Here is a 20,880-nt window from a genome sequence, read left to right as displayed (position 1 = left end):
TCGAAGAGTATATCACAGCTGTTTGGAAAGTGACACGAATGAACAGCACCCTGTCAATCCGCCACACTTACTATTCTTAGACCTTATTCAAACCTTATTCTAAAAATAAAACCAAAACTAAAAGAAATGGGGAAACTTGCTTCAAAGGATGGAACAACCCCCAGAAAACCAAAAGCCACCCACAGAAATTCTAGTTGGCTATATGGAGAGCACAAATGAGCCTATAGTTGCAAGTATTTACATAAATGGGAAAATTTAAGGATAATCTGAGTCTCACATGGGCCAAATAGGGTTCTTTTGACGTATCTGAATTAGTTTCTTATGCACACAGTTAGAGAAAGCCAGCTATAAGACTAAGTCACCAGACACTGGGAAGACATCTGGTTCAGTCAGTGAAACCCCCGGCTTTTGGGAAGGAACCAATGATCACAGAGGTGCTCTGGCTTCATTTGGTTTGTCTGTTGCTGGAGCTTTTGGTATCTTTGTACACAACCAGCCGTATTCTAATTGGAAATGGGAAATAACTAATTAATGGATCCATAAATTGTAAGGCCGTCTTATAATTAGATTGTTTTTTATCTTTTTAAAGATTTTATGTATTTATTTGACAAAAAGAGACAGTGAGAGAGGGAACAAAGCAGGGGAAGCAGGAGAGGGGGAAGCAGGCTTCCCGCTGAGCAGGGAGCCCAATGCGGGCCTTGATCCCCAGACACTGGGATCATGACCTGAGCCCAAGGCAGACGCCTAACGACTGAGCCATCCAGGTGCCCCACATCGGTTTTAATAAAATGGGGATATTTGGAGGGCCGCCTGGGTGGCTCAGTGGGTTAAAGCCTCTGCCTTCAGCTCAAATAAATAATCTCTTTTTAAAAAGGGGGTGGATATTTGGAAATTGGGTCTTTAATGTCCTCTCCACAAATTTTTTTAAATTATTTTTAAAAGGATTTTTATTTATTTATTTTGAGAGAGGGAGAGAGAGTGAGAGAGAGCATGAGAGGGGAGGTCAGAGGGAGAAGCAGACTCCCCATGGGACTGGGAGCCCAATGTGGGACTTGATCGCAGGACTCTGGGACCATGACCTGAGCCAAAGGCAGTTGCTTAACCAACTGAGCCATCCAGGCACCCCTCCTCTCCACAAATATTAGTGAAACATAGACTAAAGCTGTCTGCATCCTGTTTGTGTACAGGTGTCCCTGTGCGTTACAAGCATAAGATGTTTGCGCTACTTCTGGATGGTATTGCTCAAATTACCTTGTGGAAGAGCTCTATTTAATTGGTTTAAAGGCAAGCACTTGTAAAAATTGGGCAGTCTAAAACTCGAAAGAAAAAAGCTCACCCAAATGTTTTTCAAGTTCACATGCTCTGGGATAAAATTCTCCAAATTCTGACTTTTATGTTATTCCATACTAAAGACACATCCCAGAATAACTGATGATCCAAAGAGATAAAGATGAACAAAATGAAGGACACCTGACCCCTTTCCCAATAGTCAGAATAACGAGGGAGAGGAAGACAGGCAGACACTACAAATTCTAAACCTACCCCGTGCGCTCTGAGCACAAGCACCAGAATTGGTGCCCAGCCCACTCCTTGCCCCCGACCTCTACCATGGATGGGGCTGAAATGCAACCAGACAGCAGAAGGAGAATTTTGTTGTTGTTGTTATCCGAAAACTTTAAATCTGCCACTGGCCTTGCCAGCCACACCCCTGTTGCCTTTGTCTCTGCCTCCTCCTATTCCAGTACTCTACCCAGCCAGCTCCCAGGGCCAGCTCCTGTGCTGCCTTCATGCCTTTAGCGCCATGAACTCTGGCTCCTCCTACCCTATCAAGGAGCAAAAGGCATCCCAAGCTATTGGGCAACCTCCTCGGGAGGCTCAAACTAAAACACCAGACACTGGGTGTTTTAACATGAAGGAGCCCAAGAACTTCCCTCGACTTAAGCCACTCACTTCAGAGTTCTCCACAGGAGTCCCAAATAAAATTGGTCACTGAGAAAGAGACTGATGGACTTTCCAGTGGATACAGATGCAACAAAATGCTGTATTAAAGCTAAAGCAAGGTCGTCAGTTTGATTTAAATAAATGTGTCTTTAGAGTTATCAATATCAAATATAATACAGAGAACCAACTTTTGTTCTACCTGAATTAATATATTAAGTTTATGTTATCCCTGTTGTAGTTTATCAGCAGGAGAGGACTTAAAATAATAATTGACTTTGTTTGTCTCATGAAGTTTTCATGGGTAATTGTTAAAAATGAGTAGGTGAAATAAATAAAAGGGTTTGTGGATAAACTTTTAAAGAGCTTCCAAAAAAAAAAAAATTACTGGTCATCTAAAACTTTGAAGTTGTGCTAAGTAAAATGATAATTTAGGTTAAATTCATTGGCTATCCAAGTCTTTTCCAGATAAGATGAAATATTAAAACACTACTAAATGTAAGTTTGTCTGCTTTTGGTTTCTTATTGCAGAAAAATTAAAGATAATTGAGTAGGTTGTAAACATGCTTTGTGCCTTATTGAAAGGTTATACTATGAAAAGAAGTTTCTAGAAGTTACAAAATACATTCATAAAATTGCCAATCTGAAGAATTCTGGTGTCATAACTCACAATTTGTTACTAGTTTTGACTGGAGACTAAGGTTTCTCAGAATTAAAATTCTGATAAATATGATTGAGACTGCTGGAAGATGATTTAATAAAGCAACTCTGTATGTACAGAAATAAGTATGTAAGAATGACATAAGACATGAAAAGACATTTTTGTTGATGGAAAAGAAAATAATTTTGTCCTGGAATGAAGCTGGTTAGGTAGAGAGGGAAAATTTAGGACAAAATCTAAGTTAAAAAGAAACTTGTAGAAGGTTTGTGAAGGTGAATCCTTGAAAAAAATTTTATGTGTGGTCAGGACTAAGATTGAAATAAACAAGTTTTAAAAGTGCACTGATACAAAATTAAAATTTGGCTTTTCTCTCTGTTAAAAAAAAAGACCCAGTTTTTTGGATTATTGGTCTGCTCTTGTTAAGTAATTATAAACAAGTTATTTTTTTCTTCCCTATTTGCCCAGAAAAACAAGGTTTCCATATTTGCTTTTATCAGGTCTTCGATTACTTTAAAAAATGAAATCTTTCAATATTAGAGGAGCTGGGTGGCTTGGTTGCTTAAGCATCTGACTTTGGCTCTGGTCATGATCTCTGGTCTTGGGATAGCGCCCCTCATTGGGCTCTGTACTCAGCGGGGAGCCTGCTTCTCCCTCTCCCTCTGTCCTTCTCTGCCCCCCATTTCATGCTCTCTCTCTCTCAAATAAATAAAAATCTTAAAAAGTATTAAAGGAGTTAAGTTTTGCTAACAATTACACAACCTCCCATAAAATCTCTTACGGCCACCTGGTTAAGCAGTAATTAAATATTAAATTTTATAATAATCTATGATCTTATGTAGATACATCCTGTAAAACATTCTGTGTTTTTTTTTTTTAAGAATTTATTTATTTATTTGACAGACAGAGATCACAAGTAGGCAGAGAGGCAGGCAGAGAGAGAGAAGGGAAGCAGGCTTTCTGCTTCATAGAGAGCCCGATTTGGGACTCGATCCCAGGACCCTAGGATCATGACCTGAGCTGAAGGCAGAGGCTTTAATCCATTGAGCCACCTAGGCGCTCCCATTCTGTGTTTTTTTTTTTTTTTTAACAAACTTCCCAGAAATTCAAATCCTAAATGAAATATTTTTGACTAATTAGGCTTACTAATTTGGTATGTTAATTTACTTGGAAAGCACTGTCAAACAATGATAATCCTTAGGTTGTATTTTATGGATAAACGCTATAACTGTTCTAGAAGATATATGAAATTTCTAAAGTTTTAGTATGTTCTGTTATTAGATCCTCACTCATCACTTGATATTCTGATTTTTTAAAAATATTTTATTTATTTATTTGACAGAGATCACAAGTAGGCAGAGCGGCATACAGAAGGAGAGGGAGAAGCAGATTCTCTGTCGAGCAGGGAGCCCGAGGCAGGGCTCAATCCCAGGACCTTGAGATCATGACCTGAGCCGAAGGCAGAGGCTTAACCCACTGAGCCACCCAGGCTACCCAATATTCTGATTTTTGAAATGTTATATGTCAGAAATAACTAGATTTCCTTGCCACCTATGTTATAATGAGCTCTCATATCAGATTTTTAACTATGCCCATTTTTGAGTTCTTTGTTATTTCTAGTTATTTTTCTGATGCTTTTGCAAAATGTGTTTCCTCTTCAAGGAGACTCATAAAAGGAACTTTTGACAAATATAGTTATTTGATATCTTTAAGATCATAAAACTAAGCTAAATAAAAATTTCCAGAACTAACAGAAAAAGCTGCATTCAAACAAGAATTAATAACATGGAGCTAAATGGATAAAGAAAGATGATTACAGTTTTTTATGACTCTGACTTAAAAGATTGTTGGCTCTCTAATGTTTGCTCTTTCAGATTAAGGAAACTTTCTCTTAAAATATCCGTGATCTACAGAAATATGATAAAGATATTCCTTTATGGGGCACCTGAGTGGCTCAGTGGATTAAAGCCTCTGCCTTCAGCTCAGGTCATGATCCTGGGGTCCTGGGATTGAGTCCCAAATCGGGCTCTCTACGAAGCAGAGAGCCTGCTTCCCTTCTCTCTCTGTGCCTGCCTCTCTGCCTACTTGTGATCTCTGTCTGTCAAATAAATAAATAAAATCTTTAAAAAAAATTCCTTTATGAACAAATTAAGATATGTAACTTTTCTCCCTACCTGAGCCCTCTGAAATTCAGAAACCCTAAGTGAGTATTCTTTCTTTCATGGCAATTACAGTTACTTGCATAAGTTCAATAAAAATCTCTTCTCCTTATAACAGAACACCATTGAAAACACTGGTTATATTTTCAAGGCTTTGACTGGAATGTTGTATTTGAGAGAGACATGCACAGACTCAGATATGACCAGACAGTTTTAAGGAATTAAGGTTGACTCTATGAAGCCAATAGAGCCCTTTGGAAATGTTACCCTTGCTTCTGGAGTTCTCAACAGCCTTTCCAGGTAAGTAAAGAATGTTGTTTCCTGGAAGGTGCAAGAACCTCAGGATATTTTGGGAGCCTTGAGAAGAGGAATTTGCCCAAATCTACAGATATCACAGGCGAGTCTGATAGTAAGTATTTGGCTTGGCTTCTGGCTTCAAGAGGCTACTAAAAATTTAATCTGGAGATTCCTTATGAAAAGTTCCAGAGGTATCTGATTGGCTCAGTCAGTAAAGCAAGCAACTTTCAGGCCTGAGGTTGTGAGTATAACCCCACACTGGGCATGGAGCCCACTTAAAAAAAAAAAAAAAAAAGTTCCAGCAATACAAGTTTGAAAGACTATGGTTGGTCACAGCTCTTGCTGAGTAAATAACTGGACCAAGTTTGTTAAAACTGGACCTGCTTTACAAAAAAATTAGTCTTGAATTTGGCTATCTTTAAAATGAGGATGATTATGGGGCACCTGGGTGGCTCAGTGGGTTAAGCATCTGCCTTCAGCTCAGGTCATGATCCCAGGGTCCTGGGATCCAGCCTTGCATCGGGCTCCCTGCTTAGCTAGGAGTCTGCTTCTCCCTCTGCATAACTCCCCTCCTTGTGTTTTCTCTCTCTCTCTCTCTCTCAAATAAATAAATAAAATCTTTTTTTTTTTTAATGAGGGTGATTATAGAGAGAATATGTTTCAATAACACATCTTTGTAGACATTAGATTTTAATATTATTTATTATAAACTAGACTAGATCCTCAATCCTTCTGGTTTCCTCAAGTATCTGGGCCTGGCTCTCCAAGCTAAGGTTTCTAGTCTTCTTCTCTTCTCCTAACTAAAACTGCCCATTTTTCCTAAAACCCTAAAGACTGATGCTGGACAACTTGAGGTTAGCTTCAGAGGAATTGCCACAAAACCAATATATAGACAATCTTTGTACCTGTTGCTCTATGGGACACTCAAAAAGATCACAGGACACATTCAAATTACAAACCGAAAAAACCCATCTAATTGCCACTGCCTGTTCCCACTCTGCCTGAGAACATTTCAAGCCTGACATCTGAAAATCTGGCAGTATTCAAGACTCAGGCACTGGGTTTGTCATTTGCTCCAACCATTAACCTGTGTTTTACTTTTGTTTCCATAGAAAATGCCTCTTCCCAATTACTTGACTGCTTCCTGACTAAGGCAGAATCTCTGTGATGGCTAACACCACTTACTGCCCCTATAATGAACTCCCCCTGGGAAATAGAATCCATATAGATAAAATCAGACAGCAAGTCCCTTGGCAGCAAGAAGCCCTTGACCGCCAGGCCTGCCTTTGCAAGGTGGTGGGGACTGGTTTACTCAGCTATTCTCTTGGATACCCACTGATATCGATTTTAGAGGGAATGATGGGTTTAACTGTAATGTTACTTTTCCATAAAATATACTTGGGGTTAAAATTAATGATGTCATATAGTACCAAACTATGTGGGAAAATATCAAGTTCTCTATCTCTGATAGTTCCCTTCTATTAGCACAAGGAACCAAGAATTGCATCCTATAGCGTTTCATTTCCTTCCATTGTAAAGACCCTACTGCACTCCAATTCAGCTTGAAGCAGTGACAGAAGATGGGCCTCCACCCACGTTCCATAGAAGTGGAATGAAGGACTGACAGTGGGAAATTACAACAGGAAAAAAAAACTTAGCATGTCTCACTCCATGTTGCTTCTATTTCCCTTGCTGCTAGAACCTTTAAATTAAAAACTTCTGCTTAGCCCAGGACATAGGCATCGCACAGCTAAGATCTGCAAAATGGCTCTTTACCCCAAACCTACCTCACCTGAAGAAATAAAGAAGTGGCCAAAGTGGTCATCATTTTGGTTCTTCGACAGTAAGGAAAGATCGTAACTTGGGAGAATTGGGTTAATAAAGTTAAAACTAACAAAAAATTTAAAACTTGTTTTTCAGACAACCATTTCCCCCCATCAGCTAGTGTGTCTTTTCAGACCCTACTAACAATCTCACTAGCTGTCCCTGCAGAAGCCTGGACTCAAGGCCAGTTGATATGGCTCCAGCCTGGGAACAAGGCTCTGCATTTCCTTTTCTTTTTCTTTCTTTCTTTCTTTCTTTCTTTCTTTCTTTCTTTCTTTCTTTCAAAATTTTCTTTATTTATTTGAGAGAGAGAGAGTGAGAGCATGAGAAGGGAGAAGGTCAGAGGGAGAAGCAGACTCCCCACAGAGCTGGGAGCCCCGGGACTCTGGGAGTGGTGACTCGGTGGCTTAACCGACTGAGCCACCCAGGTGCCCAAGGCTCTGCATTCCTCATCAGAGACAACGAGCCTAAGACCCCATCTAGGTCATACCAGCTCTTGGCGCTGGCCCAAAGCCCTTTCTCTTCATCCTAAGAAAACCTCCTGATGTGAGGGACTATTTTGCCTTCTTCTGATGTTAAGTCTCTGCCCCGAAGAAACATGGGACTATATGTTATGTTTGCCCCATGCACATGCTTCATCTTTCACATAAATAATCATAAATTTCCCTACCCTTTTATCAAAATGTATGTAAAGGATTTTTTGGATTTTTTCTTCTAAGTCTGTTTTAACATCACATTGGTTTCTTCAAATTCTGCTTATCAGAATTCTTTTATGGTCCATATGTCTTTGTTATAAATGTTACATCAAAACTAGACAATCTAAGTCAAGCACGTGTGCTATGTTTGCTCGCCATTTGGTCTTAATAGAGAATATATATCACTTCTAAGCTTCCCACCATTTATATTACAATAAATTTTCCTCAACAAAGAGCTCTAGATAATATATAGGATATATATATTTTTATATACAATATATAAAATATATATCATACACATATGCATACATTATGTACACATACGTATATTATGTGTGTGTGTGTGTGTGTGTGTATTTATTCCCCCCCACACACCTAGCAACGAGGCTTGACATACGACAGACAAGCCAGTCATCCTGGAGCCAAGAGACATAAAATAAGGTTGATCTTCAATGCTTTCTGAGGAAAGATTAGTGATCCAAAGGGGGAAATGATAAAGGAAATTTTCAACTTTCGTGTTTGTGGGCCCTGCCCCTGGGCTCCCAGGGAAGCACGACTGTTAGTTACCAAGATCAGAATGACTTCACCAAACTTCAAAGCACGGGCTCTACTGCTGTCCCTAGCAGGCATTGTACATCTGTTTGCAAATAACCTAAAAGAAACATTTCAGACTAAAGATGAGAGTAACAATCTCCCTAAGTTCTGTTCCCATACTTCTGAAGCCTGCAGCCTTGCACATAAAATAAAGTTTGTGATTTTTCTGAAATGTCCTTCATCATGGTGATTTGTAACTCTTGATGTAACAAAAAACCACATATAACCCTGTAGTAAATGTTCGTTCTCAGGAGCACTCTCTTTTTTGTGAAGATTGTGGATCCCGGGGCAGCTGTCCTCACTTGGGCTCGAATAAAACTCTCTTCCTTCCTTTTTTCCTTTTGCAATTCTCAAAGGTTTGTTCATTTTGCTGCGGAGAGAGGGACTGAGACTCTTGATCACCAGGAAATGGCTGTCGTCGAGGGTGGTGGGAAGGCTGCTCCTCAGAAGCTTTCTGGCCTGGCCATCAGGACACTGAACCCCCAGGCCCCAGGCCCGAGGATGGGAAACCACATTTCCCCCTAGCTTGCTAAAGGGAGGTTGGGACTTTTTAAAGGAACACCTCACTAAAGGGAAGAAGGAAAAAAGTGGAAACACAAAGGGACAGATGACTTAAGATGCCTGGATTTCTCTTCCAAAGTGCCAGATCAACCTGAGGGAGAAGACAAATATGTTTTGTTTGTTTAAGGCTTTTATTTATTTGAGAGAGAGAGCACAAGCAGGGGGAGGAGCAGAGGGGGAGGGAGAAGCAGATCCCTACTGAGCAGGGAGTCCGGCTTGACTCAGGGGCTCAATCCCAGGTCCCCAGGATCATGACCAGAGTGGAAGGTGGGTGCTTAACCGACTGAGCCCCCTCGGCATCCCAAAAGGTGATTATGTTTTGAACACCTATGATATGTCAGGCAAGAATCTAAGTATTTCATATACATTGGCTAACTTACTCCAATTTAAGCTTCACCACAGTTTTGTGAAATAGATTTTATGCCCATTTTATGAAGACAAGCAATGCCTGGGGAGCTTAAGGTTCTAAACTTCAGTTCCCATGGGTGGCTTGGGATTCAAACCCAGGTCCAATAGCCTAACCAGTGCCAGTTCCACTGAGCTTGGATGTCCTGGCAGCCACTCACCTCATCTGTCTTTGCTGGGAAATCTGGGGAGCCCTGTGCTAAAACACTTGGTTGTTTGTTTTCTGGTCCTGAAGTCTTTCCCTGTGTCTAGGACTCCTTCAGTTCTATGAAGCCCTAAAAGGGTGATCGGTTAATATCTCCTCTCCCCACCCGAAGGAGTCAACATTTCTGGGTTAACTTTGGCCCTTGACAGTCAGATTCTAAGACTCTTGCCTTTTTTCCCTTTTGTGAAGGAAAATTTTGGCTTTCCTATTCAGTGTGACCAGCTAAGATGTGATTTTCAGAGGCCAGGCACTTGAGGGAATGGCACAGGCAGTCCAAAAGACCCAGACAAAAAAGAGATTTAGGGGAACATCTTAAGAACCCTCCAGGGCCACTGCTTACAGGCACATCAAGCCTTCTATGTAGCCAAAATCAATAAAAGTATAACCTCTGTTCTGTAGGGAGGAGAGTCCATGAAAGTTATGAGATTTAAAAAGGCTATGTATTATACTAAATATTAGAAGCCACAAATGGTCCAAACTCTTCACGTAACCTTTGAAAAAATAGGGACCCAGAGTATGAAGTGACTTTACTACAGGTCCAACAACCAACTGGTAGACTTTCAACTTGCAGTCCAATGTTCCCTATGCTCTGCCACTAAAGAGACAAGCTGGGGGGTGCATGGAGCTCAGGGTTGGCTCACCCAACAGGAGGGGACCATAGTCGTATTAAAAGAGGAAGTTGCCATGTCCAGCTGGGAGCAGCTGACATGTTAGTGAGGCTCTGGGTCCTGAGCCCGGGTGCTCCCGACCAACCGCTGTCACCCTGAGCACTCTTTCCTCTTGTGAAGAGTTGTACCTCAGAGGTCCTGGGTGCCTTGGGACATATGGGGAGCAGTGTGTAGAGGAGAAAGATGGAGTTTGTTCAGAGAGTAAGGAGAGCTTGGGCCATAGTTCTCAAATTCTCTCGGCTCTAGCTATACTACGGGAATGCCCGCTCACTGTCCAACAGCCTGGCCCAGGGTGGGTGTGGGGCGGCTGCTGTTTCATGCCCAGTGTCCCACCTCTTCCTGCCTCCCTGCCTTTGGCCCCCCTCAGGCCCAGAAGAAGCCGCAGGGAGGCACATACCAAGCTCGAAGCTGCTTTTATTGGGGAGGAGGGAGACTGAAGGGAGTCCTCCCAGATCTAGCGCAAGTGCTCCAAACTTAGGAAAGAAATACAATAAATAAGTGATAAGAGGGGAGGGCTCTCAACGCAGGGAGAAGGGGCTCCGCTGGTCTCAATCCCTGGGCTTGTGCTGTGTGAGCTGGGGTGTGGGGTTCGATGCAAACTGGGGACCCGAGAGTGGATTTTTCAAGGTTCCAAAAAGTATCAGATCTGTCATCCTGCTTGGTCTCAGAAGTGTCTGGGTTGGGACCTAATGACTCATCTGAGGAAAGAAAAGGATTAAGGCTCGTGGTGACCATCAGCCTAGAGCATGAAGTCAAGCCTCTGGGGCTGTATCCTGTGCCCAGGACCTGTCGCACTCCATTCTGGCCCAGGGCTGGGCCTGCGGGACTGTCCACCTAGCTTTGTCCCTCCCACCCGGGGAGCATCCCACATTTCCTGTGGGGGTCAGGGCCCCCCGGTGTCCTCACCCCCAGCATCCTTCTGACGGCGTCTAACTGTGCCAGGACCCATGGGGCCTCCTGTGGACACAGCATCTGCAGCTCCCCAGGTCTCAGGTGAAGCAGCTGGCTCCCTGTGAGGAACCTGAGGCTCTTCACAGTTCTGGGAATGAGAACGGGGAGCAGTCAGCGGCAGAGCGAAGGACCTGGGCCTGAGTATTTGGGGCTTGGTCTATTTTGGAGCATTGGATGAGAGGCTGTTTGGGCTTGGAGGTTGCAGGAGAATTCGGGGAATATGGTATCTGGAGGTGAAGAAGAAAGATTCACATGTCGGCTTAAACCTATTTCAGGACTCCAGGGTTTGACTCGAGAAATGCCCTGGAAGAGAATTTTGTGGTGGGAAGGGGTGGCTGGCAGCTGAAGTTCTTCCCCAGCTCCTGGGAATCCTGCTCTCTTCCCCAAGGCAGAGGCTTCTCATTTAGTGCTTTAGGCCAGGCATGGACACTCCCATTCTTCTGCTCTAACTCAGCAGGTGGGGGGCACTGCGGGTCTCTTCTGTACCCCATATGTTCTGTGTCTCTGGCTTTCCTTGGCTATTATTTGAGTCCTTTGAAGAGGTTCTCCTGACACACCCTCTGTGGCTAGGCACTTACGTGGTGGAGAAGTTCTCAGCCTGCAGCCAGGCTCTGACCTCCTCAGGTGTTGAGCTAAGTCGAAGCATTGGAGCCTAGAATCAGGGGAGCTGGGGGTCAGAGGCCATCTCATCTCATTTTTTTTTTTTTAAAGATTTTATTTATTTATTTGACAGAGACAGTAAGAGAGGGAACACAAGCAGGGGGAGCAGGAGAGGAAGAAGCAGGCTTCCTGCTAGGGAGCCCCAAGGGGGGCTCTATCCCAGGATGCTGAGACCATGACCTGAGCTGAAGGCAGACGCTTAATGACTGTGCCACCCAGGTGCCCTCATCTCATTTCTACCCATAGCCCCCATCATCCGAGCCCCTGCTCTGGGTTCCTGTCAAATCACTTATCTCACTCCATGGTTTGCTTCTTTGGTGGGGGCAAGGCTTATTCTCTGCTCTGGCCCCATGATAAACTTGGCATGTACTAAGCCTGTGATAGTACCAATGAACTTGAACCAGGACTATCTCCTCCACTTGTCATTGAATCCTTCCTGTTCCCACCCCTGACTTATAGTTTCTGGATAGTCTAGGCTGGGTGGTACCCGAGAAGGTGACTGGTTCTGGCTCCTGGAGGCCCCCGACTGTAGGGGCTCTAGGATGTTGCTGGGAATGTAGCCGGTCTGTCCCTTCTCATTCTTCACCAGCCACCACCGCTTGCTCTGGTCCAGGACCTGCCGAGAGGCACTACCTCAGTCACCTGAGCCTCTGTCCACACAATACACCCCCAACAAGGCTTTCTTCCTTCCTGTCCTCTCCCACCCTTCTTCTTCCTATCTAGGCCACCCACCCCAGCAGCCACATACCTAGACCACCAACATCAGGCTGCCTATGAATCCCACCAACCACCACCTCCTTTCCTAGGCTCAAGCCAATGCCTCACCTCCAACACCTCTCCCTGGGCCACAGTCAGTTCCTGTGGGTTCCTGGCTTCAAACTCATATAGGACTTGCATTTTCAGGGCTGGCTTGACAGGTCTGGGGCTGGACGGCATGTGGTTGGGGTCCCCAGGCTGAAGGCCACCGTGAGTCTCCTCTTGAGCGAAGTTGGAGGTGCTCCCTAACTCAGGGATTTCCCCCCTCCCCCCGACCACACACAGAGTCAGGATGGCTGGAGAATGGAACCATTAGAGACTGAGTCCCTGTCCCAGCCCCAGATTCTCCTGCCTGGAGTCTAGTGGTGACTTCTCAGCTGCTTCAGGGTTTAATGGCAGGTCAGTGTAAGACGGGGCTTGAGGTGGGGTCTCCCACAGCTTGGAGGGGTCTGAAATGTCACTGATTTCTGAAGACTCTGCTAGCACTGGACCTTTCTATGTCTGAGTTCTCCTCTGAGTGCTTTATACCTGAGCTCTGGGAAATCAGAGGCATGTGTATGTTGTATGATGAGAAGGATTGGAGTCTGAGAAGGTAAAACACTGCTTTTCACCTAAGTTGGGCAGGGGGGCAAGTGACCAGCTATAAGTGAGCCCAGAGGGTTTCTGAGTTGTAGAATCCATGGATCCACAGGGTCAGTCCTGCCCATCCCTCCCCAGAATCATACTGTCCCTACTAAGCCCACAGCGTACCGGAGGGAGGTAGAGTTCTGGTATCCTGAGGGTGCCTGTAGAGGAAAAAAAAGAGCGAGCAGGAGCAGGGAGTCAGCCAGTATGGTGGTCGGGAGCTGGGGTATCAGACCACAGCCCTGCTCCCACACACCTGCCTCATATCCCCTCCCCTGCCTGGCAACCCTGTAGGTCCGGGTTCCTCTGCGAACCTACCTTCTACGTCGTCGTCATGGTGCTGTGGTTTGGACTGAGAGGGCAGAAAGGAGCAAGAGAACAGGGCTTTGAGCAGGGCGCTTTGCGAAGCTCCCCTTACCTGGCTGGAGGGTTCTGGAATCTGCCAACCATCAGAGAATGTTGGTTGGTAGGGCGGGGGCTCAACGCCTGTCCAGTCGGCCCTGAGGAGATAACAGAGCTGAGTCCACTCTGTGCCAGGCTGTTGGATATGGATAGGGAGGAGACGGCAGGACCCAGCCTCGGGATCTTCTAGGGAAGGGGGGACATGGCCTGTGAGCACAGATAAAAGGCCAAACACCCATACAGGGGCACATGGTGAAGCACGCACACCTCCCACTGCGTGGGTCTCTGCAGCCCAGCCTCATCCCGCCTGTCAAGTGCAGATACATCCACTTATGTAAGAACAGGCTGGGTCCTTCAGTGAAAGGATAGGGGGTTTGGATCAAAGGGGTGGAACCACAGAGTGTCGCAGCTGGAAGACCCTCCTCACTGCGGGGTCTCGAGCAGGGCTTCTCAGACCTGTTTTTCATATCTTGGCAGCAGCTCTGTTTCCTTTGGCTAACTCACGGGTGGAACTCCACCTCGAATTATAGGACCTGCTATGCTTAAGTCTAAGGTGGCAGCTGCTCCTTGCTTCCCCACCTTCCCTCGCCCTCCTGGCCCGCTGCACCGCCACTGCAGGAAGAGGAATCTCTTCCAAGGGACTGTCCCTGGGGAAACCCCCGCTCACCTTGAGGAAACTCCCTCCCTCCCTCACCAGGCCGGAGGGGAGTATTCCTTCTGGAACGCCCCGGGGTTACTGCTCCTCTCCCACTGTATCTCATATGCTTCCCATATCTGTGTTTCTCACTCTCCGGAGCCCCTCTAGAGTGTCCCGAGTGCAGTGGGTAGTACATTGGAGGCAGCTAGTATCTACTAGTATCTATCCAACGGGCATGAACACACCATTCTTTTTCATTGGTTCCCTTCCTTTACCCTAAAAACATTCTCAAGTCTTCCCTTGACCCTGCTAATATTCCTTTCAGGCAGTCATTCTAGCACCTTCTCTTTTCTGAGGATGTGTCTATATACTCTGCCTACATTTTCTTACCTCCAGGTCTTTCCTTATTTTTTGCAACCTGATTTTTAGCTCTGCTATTACTCTATCAAAACTCATTCTTGGGGCACCTGGAGGCTTCGTTGGTTAAGTGTCTACCTTCGGCCCAGGTCATGATCCCAGGGTCCTGGGATCAAATCCCACAGAGTCCAACATCAGGCTCCCTGCTCAGCAGGGAATCTGCTTCTCCCTCTCTTTCTGCCCTTTCCCCCTGATTGTGCTCTCTCTCTCTCTCTTTCTCATGCTTTCTCTCAAATAAATAAAATCTTAAAAAAAAAAAACAAATAAACTTGTTCTTCAAAAGTCCTAGTAATCTCCCAGTTGCCAAATACAATGGCCTTGTAGGGTCTATATGCTTCTAGATCACCACAGCATTTAGTGCTATTTGTAACTTCTGGTCAATTTGCCTATAAGCAAGTCACCTAAATATAATTTGCCAAAACTCAACTCGTTTGAGGGTTTTTACATCTTTTGAATTAGTCTCTTTTCTGTATTGTCTTTCCATTCATTCATTCGTTGATTTTTGATTATTTGAAGAAACTGGAAAATATTTTAGGACACATCTGACTTCATTTTATATTTGAAATAATAAACAGGGACAGAGAAGAGAACAGAAATTACTGGGGACTGGGGAGAGGGAGGCATGGGTACAGAGTTTCTGTTTGGCATGATGAAAAAAGTTCTGGAAACAGCGGGGACAGTTACACAACACAGGGAACATAACCTAATGCTATTGAATTATATACTTTAAGTGGTAAATCTTATCTTATGTATGTTCTCCCACAATGAAATCAATAAACTACACTGAGTTTTAATTCATGTCTTTAGACAGATGGGGTGAAAATTCTTCTAACGAGGCTGCATAGGGAAGGGCTGCCCATCAGACAGAAGACTCACTAGCACAACTGGCTGATTTCCTGGTTGACTCCTCTCTTTCTTTCTAAAACCCTCTTCTCTCCTGCATTTCATGCCTCTCCTTTTTTGTTTCTCCTTTTAACTCTGGAATTTCTTTTGGCCTCCTTGATCCTTTCCCCCCTTTGCCACCTGCATGGGGAAGTGTCCTTTCCTTTGTCTCCCAGGGGCTGGGGTGAGCCTTGATGTTTTAAGTGAGTGAGTCCCTGGGGCTCCCTCTGGAGCCCTTGCCCCAAGGGGCTCCAGATGTCGCTTCCGTGCTCACTGTTCTCAAACCCACAGTCCAGCCAGGACCTCTCTCCTGTGTTCGGGGGCCCCTCACTATCTGGGGAATGTTTCACCGAAGCCCCAGCTTGGTGCACCCCCGGCTGGTTCCACCTCCTGCCTGCTCCCCGAGGCCCTGGTCAGCGAGGCCTGACTGCGCTGTGGCCCATCTCATGGCTACACCGCGTAGTGTAGCTTTTTCTCTCTCCCCACCCTGGCCCACTGGTTGCTAAGTCTTAGTTGATGTGACATCGGCAGCTCTTCCATCAGCAAGCCTCCAAGTCTGGCTGGATTGAGACAAAGTTTTCACTTTGTCCTTGACCAAAATGAGAAAATATTTTAATAGCAAGCAGCCTGCCAACTCTGCTTTCTTGGGAAGAGTTGTTCTTTCTTCCTTCAGTGGTGTGGGAGATGGTGAGTGGCCGACTTTTAGTTTTTGCTTTTTTTTAACTGTTTGTACTTAGTCTAATAAAAAGTTGGGAACTCCATGTAGAGTCATCCCAAATTTGTTTTGCGTTATTTCTGGCGTGTGACAACGTAGAGCCTGCCATCTCCAATGTCCTGCCCAATGCCCCCACGCCCAGGACTTGTCCTCACTCACCGGCTGGTGGTCCAGGCCGTACCCAGCCTCTTCCAGAAGTCAGTCTCAGCCGGGCTGAGGCAGGACTGCAGCAGGTCTATGGCTTTGGGGGTGAGGAGCGGGGAGATCACTTGGGCTGCTAGGCCAGGCTCAGGGCAATGGGCCAGGATCTAGAGGAGGGATGGAAGGTGTCAGGAAGCTGAGGCTCTCCCAGGGCCAGACAGGAGGGGGAAGGGGCCCGCAATTCTGGGCTTCCCACTCTTGTAACCCCATACTGCCTCAGGCCTCCAGCTCCATTCCTGTCTCCCTTGATCCCTGGTGTCCTCGCACTGACCCAAGCCCATTTTGCCTGTTGAAGGGTTCTGTACACAGCAGGGGTGGTGTCTTGGAGTCAATGAGGAGGCCATATTGTGGGGAGCAAGGTGCAGGCCCCATAACCTCCCTCTGCCCCCTGCCTTCTGCCCTGGCCTCTGCTCTGTCTTAATCTCAGCCTGGCCTTCTTCATCACCCTATCGTCCCCAAACTCACAGAGTCTAGAAGTTGGAAGAGGATGTGCACGAATTCAGGGGCGTTCCCCTCCTGCAGCCAGGTGGCCAGCTTCCCCTGGGGACACAGCACATTATGGGCTACTACCCTTCATCCTTCCCCACCTTCCCCAGGAGCCCAGGACCCTGTAACTGTTCAGGGGTTTGGGGGGGAGCCTGGCACTCTCCAAATGTCCCAAGAGGAGGAGGGGAGGTTCCCAGGGGAGAAGTTAGAGAGGGAAAGGACTTGGGGTGTCTCTAAGACCAGAGAGGAGGTGGTTGCTGGGGTGGGATGAGGGGAGGGCTGTGGACTTGAAAAGAGTCACATACTAGGAGGTTGAAGCTGTACTTGATCTTCTGGAAGCAATCCGTGTACTGGGCCTGTGTCATCACTACAGGGGAGGGCAAAGGTGGTGGGCTGTAGATCATCCCAAAACCACGCCCCCCACCTTCCTCCCCTCCCCTGCAGCCCTCAGCACTCACCCCACTGATTCTTGCCCTTTTTCTTCCCCAGTCTCTTCTTCTTATGATTGTTCATTCCCTGGGCCTCCTTCAGCTTTCCCGTAAACAGCTCGATGTCCCTAAGGACGTGGCTTAGTATCTCCTGGACCCCAAACAACCATGCCCTTGAGTGGCCAATTGGGCCCACCCTGCGACTCCCCTAACCTTGCCCCCGACCCTCTCTTACCTCCAATCAGAGTCTTGGGCCCAGCCAAGGGTCTGATCAAGCCTCCCTGTTCCTCCTCAGTCCCAGGCCTGCCGTGGCCATCCCGGGCCCAGGCCCATAGAGCCTCAGCCAGCTCAAGACCACCCCCAGTTACCTCATCCCTCTCCAGATTCTCGGGGGATGGAGGCCGCAGTGGAGGAGGCAGAGTGATGGTGCCTGGTTCTCGGACACTGGAATTGCGTGCCAGGGGCCTTGAGGATGGTGGCGTGCCTGCAATGGAAGGGGACCATGGCCCAGAACATTTTTGATCTATGATCCAAACCTTCTTTCCACCTGCCCTCATGCCCCACACTTACTGCACCCTGCGGTCATCCAGTAGGGCTGTTCTGGAGGGGGCCCCTGCTCCAGTGGGGGTGCCTGCTCCTTGGGGAATGACCTTTCCAGAGGAGGCCCCCTCCATCTGTCTTGGCTGGGGTGATGGGCTCCAGATGGGGGTCTGCTGAGCACAGGATGGGAACACAGCTTAGACGGGGATCTTGGGACAGAGGCTCTGCCCTAGGATCAAGGGCAGCACCACCCTCTCCAGGAGAGCCACCTGTTCTGCTCCCTGGTCTCCATCTGGACTCACCTTGCCTCATCTGCCTGCCCTGTGGGCCATCTCGGCCCCATGTCAGTCTCCTGGCACATCTCCAGGGTTCCTTGGGCCCAGTCTCAGCTCCTTCCCCGTGCCCATCTGCACCCTAGCCCCAGACTGGTCCCTCCCCAGTTCCAAGCCCAGGTCAGTGGAGCCACAGGCTCCTAGGATCTCCCAGAATTAGGGCCAGGGCCTGACCTACCCAGGCCCAGGCTCTGAGGTCCTGCAGGTGGGCAGGGGGCACAGACCGCCTACCTTTGCTCTTGCTCCTCCTCCAGTGCCCTCTGCAGGCTGGTCCTTAGTTGCTCTGCCTGGAGGAAGTGGCAATCAGGCAGGCTGTATGTGTGTCGGCGGTGGGAGGTTTTCAGGGGGACCCTGTACCCACTTCCTCCCCAACCCCGCCCCTGGTCCCTCACCCCCACTTCCTGGCACTGGAAGAGCAGAGTGCTGGTGGCTGGCAGGCCCGACTCCTGCACTGTGATGGACAGGATGGAGTTGTAGGAGCAGGTGTTGAGCGCCGTGTCCATGGCCTGGATGCTGTCCAAGCGGTAAGAGTCCAGCTCCTCCTGGGCCAGACAGAGAGTTCGGCCGAGACGTCACTGAGCACTGGGGTGGCTACTGGGAACTCCTAACCTGGGCTGCCCCAGATCTCCCTGTGGCCTGGGGCAGGGTGTCGTCTTCCCTGACCCTGATGCTTCTGTCCCCCAAGCCTCCCTAGGCCTGGGTGTGTACTGTATATGGGGACAGGTGGCTGCTGCTTGGGACACAGAAGGGGTAGAGTCCATGCCCCGTGCTGGCTTCTCCAAAACCCATGTGTGCTGTGACCCACTGCAGAGTCTGGTGGGGTGGGGGGTGCTGACCTTTGTCTCAATGTCCAGCAGCTGGAGCCAGCCATCTCTGACCTGCAGGAGCAAGTCTTGGCTCCACACCCGGCCCTGGGCATCCATCTCCTGCAGCTTCCTCAGGGCATCCCTGGGGTCCTGGACTTTATGCGTCCCCAGCTTACATGTCATCAGGTGCTGAGGGGAAAGGAGGTTTGGAGAGAGGGCGCGCAGGTGGTGGTGGGCAAGGCTGGGGGAAAGGCAGCAGAGGATGTGTTCCTGGCCTCCTTGTCGGGGAGGTCCCAGGCCATCCCCATAGAGAAGACTTCAAGGGCCGATGGGAGACCAGGAGCAGCTGGGCTAGGATAGGGCCCCGGGAGTCAGGGTCAGATGAGCTGTGCCAGAGCCTTCAGGGCTCTGGAGGAAGGATGTCATGAAGGATGTCATGGCCCTTACCAGCCCAGGCCAGCAGAGGGGGCTCTTTGGTGGTAGATGTGGGCTCTAATAACCCAACAAAAAAAGTCTGAACTCCTCTGGGCTGGATATAGGACCCTCAGATTCTGTCTCTGGCTTTCTTTGCTGCCTTGGGAATCCACCATCCCAGCCTGGTCCTTCCCCTCACTGCCCGAGTATTTCCTGCCTCCCTGCCTTGGCTCACGCTCTTCCCCATGCCCAGAAGGCTTTTCCCACTTCTGCTAGTCCATGCCCTGTGCTGGCTTCTTTCCCGTCTCCCAGGAAGATCAAGAGCTCCCTCTCTGAGTTTTGCCTGATGAAGTCCATGGTCATCTCGGTCTCACTCAGAGCCTTGCCCCGTGCGAATCCTATCATCCTGGTAGGTGTTCGCTGTTACTCTCCTTCCTCGAGGAGACCCCTCCCTTCTCCCATCCGAATGCCACCTTCAAAAGCCGCAGTCCCCCTTGCCCTCTCCTCCAGGCCCTTGCTGGGGGGCCACCATTACCTCCTGCTCCTGATGCCTCGCCCTGCTCTCTGCCCAGCCCTCAGCGCCTCTCTGGGTGTTCATGCTGCCTACATGTTCTGGGATGCCTACACGACCTCATGCACATCTGGGACACAGCTCCTCTTGCTCCCACCTGCCAGGTCTCATGGACCCAGTTCCCAGTGAGGCCCAGGACTCCACCTGGCTGAGGGGTGGGGAGCCCCGCCCCTGCTGCCCTGCAAGCCTCCAGACCCCTGCCCCTGTGTCCCTCCCTGCTTCTTCCCCCTGAGAGCCTAAATCTGCTGTCTACCCCCAGTGTGTCAGCCGGATGAGGTGTCTGCTCGTCCCCCCAACAGCCTTCCAGCCTGCGCTTGCCCTGTGGCATCTGCAGCCCATCAGGCCACCAGATCTCACAGCGCCCGTGCCGTCTGCCTGCACAAGTGGGGCTGGAGCCTTCCTTTCAGCCCCCAAGTAGCGCACGCCTGCCCTGGGGGCTCTAGCCCAGACCTCTCCCTGCTGAGACAGGGATCTGCCGGAGTCCTTGCAGGGACCGCTGTCCTCCCACAGGCTGTCCTCCTGTCCTCCGCTGTGCTGGGTCCTAGGCAAAGAACACTTACTCACCTCCACCCTGTGCTGCAGACAGGTGGGCTCAGAGGAGATGGCCTGCAGGTAGTCCTTCCGCTGCACTGCAGGGGAGTGAAGCAAGGGGATGGAGGGCAAGGAACTCAAGGGGCGGGGTGGGGGGGTGGTCAGTGACGGGGGTGGGGGGTGGGATGGGGTGGGGGGGAGACCCCTGAGGGTGGGGGTTCCAGGATGGAAGGAGAGAGCAGACCAGAGGGGGCGCTTACGGTAAATGGCTCTGCTGCTGGGCCGGGACATGCTGGCACAGTGAGAGGACTTCCAGAATCTACACTGAACCACAGAGACAGCCATCAGGGCTGGGGAGGAAAACACAAGGGCAGAACCGGGCAGGAGACGCGCTCTTGCAGCTCGCCCCTCGCTCAGGCCCGGGGCCTCCAGGACCAGATCCAAAACTTCCGGCTCCAGGGACCTTTCTGGAACCATCTGCAGCCTTGAGTTCCTCCAAGGAGCCCCATCTCGGCTGGGCCGG

General features: G+C 48.4%; 1 protein-coding gene across 2 annotated transcripts; it reads right to left on the bottom strand.

Annotated features, from left to right (window-relative positions):
- Positions 1-10,591: 10,591 nt before the first annotated feature.
- EPS8L3 (EPS8 like 3) lies at positions 10,592-20,648 on the bottom strand. Of its 2 annotated transcripts, none has more exons than XM_032881518.1 (18): positions 20,618-20,648; positions 20,391-20,455; positions 18,872-19,030; positions 18,428-18,577; positions 18,267-18,322; positions 17,734-17,873; positions 17,532-17,647; positions 17,194-17,314; positions 17,041-17,102; positions 16,715-16,789; positions 16,208-16,356; positions 13,414-13,495; positions 13,122-13,156; positions 12,441-12,636; positions 12,103-12,231; positions 11,534-11,607; positions 10,911-11,043; positions 10,592-10,702 (listed from the first exon to the last, which is right to left on the bottom strand). In XM_032881518.1, the coding sequence occupies exons 1-18, from the start codon at positions 20,646-20,648 to the stop codon at positions 10,691-10,693; spliced, it is 1,785 nt and encodes a 594-aa protein (XP_032737409.1). In that variant the 3' UTR covers positions 10,592-10,690. The 2 variants fall into 2 exon arrangements, with proteins under 2 accessions (XP_032737409.1, XP_032737410.1); XM_032881519.1 differs by having other exon boundaries at positions 12,441-12,534.
- Between the last annotated feature and the right edge of the window lie 232 nt (positions 20,649-20,880).

The sequence above is a fragment of the Lontra canadensis genome, unplaced genomic scaffold (assembly GCF_010015895.1).
Source record: "Lontra canadensis isolate GAN:19392208 unplaced genomic scaffold, GSC_riverotter_1.0 scaffold75, whole genome shotgun sequence".
In the NCBI taxonomy this organism is placed as follows: Eukaryota; Metazoa; Chordata; class Mammalia; order Carnivora; family Mustelidae; genus Lontra; species Lontra canadensis.
This window is presented reverse-complemented; position numbering and strand designations above follow the sequence as displayed.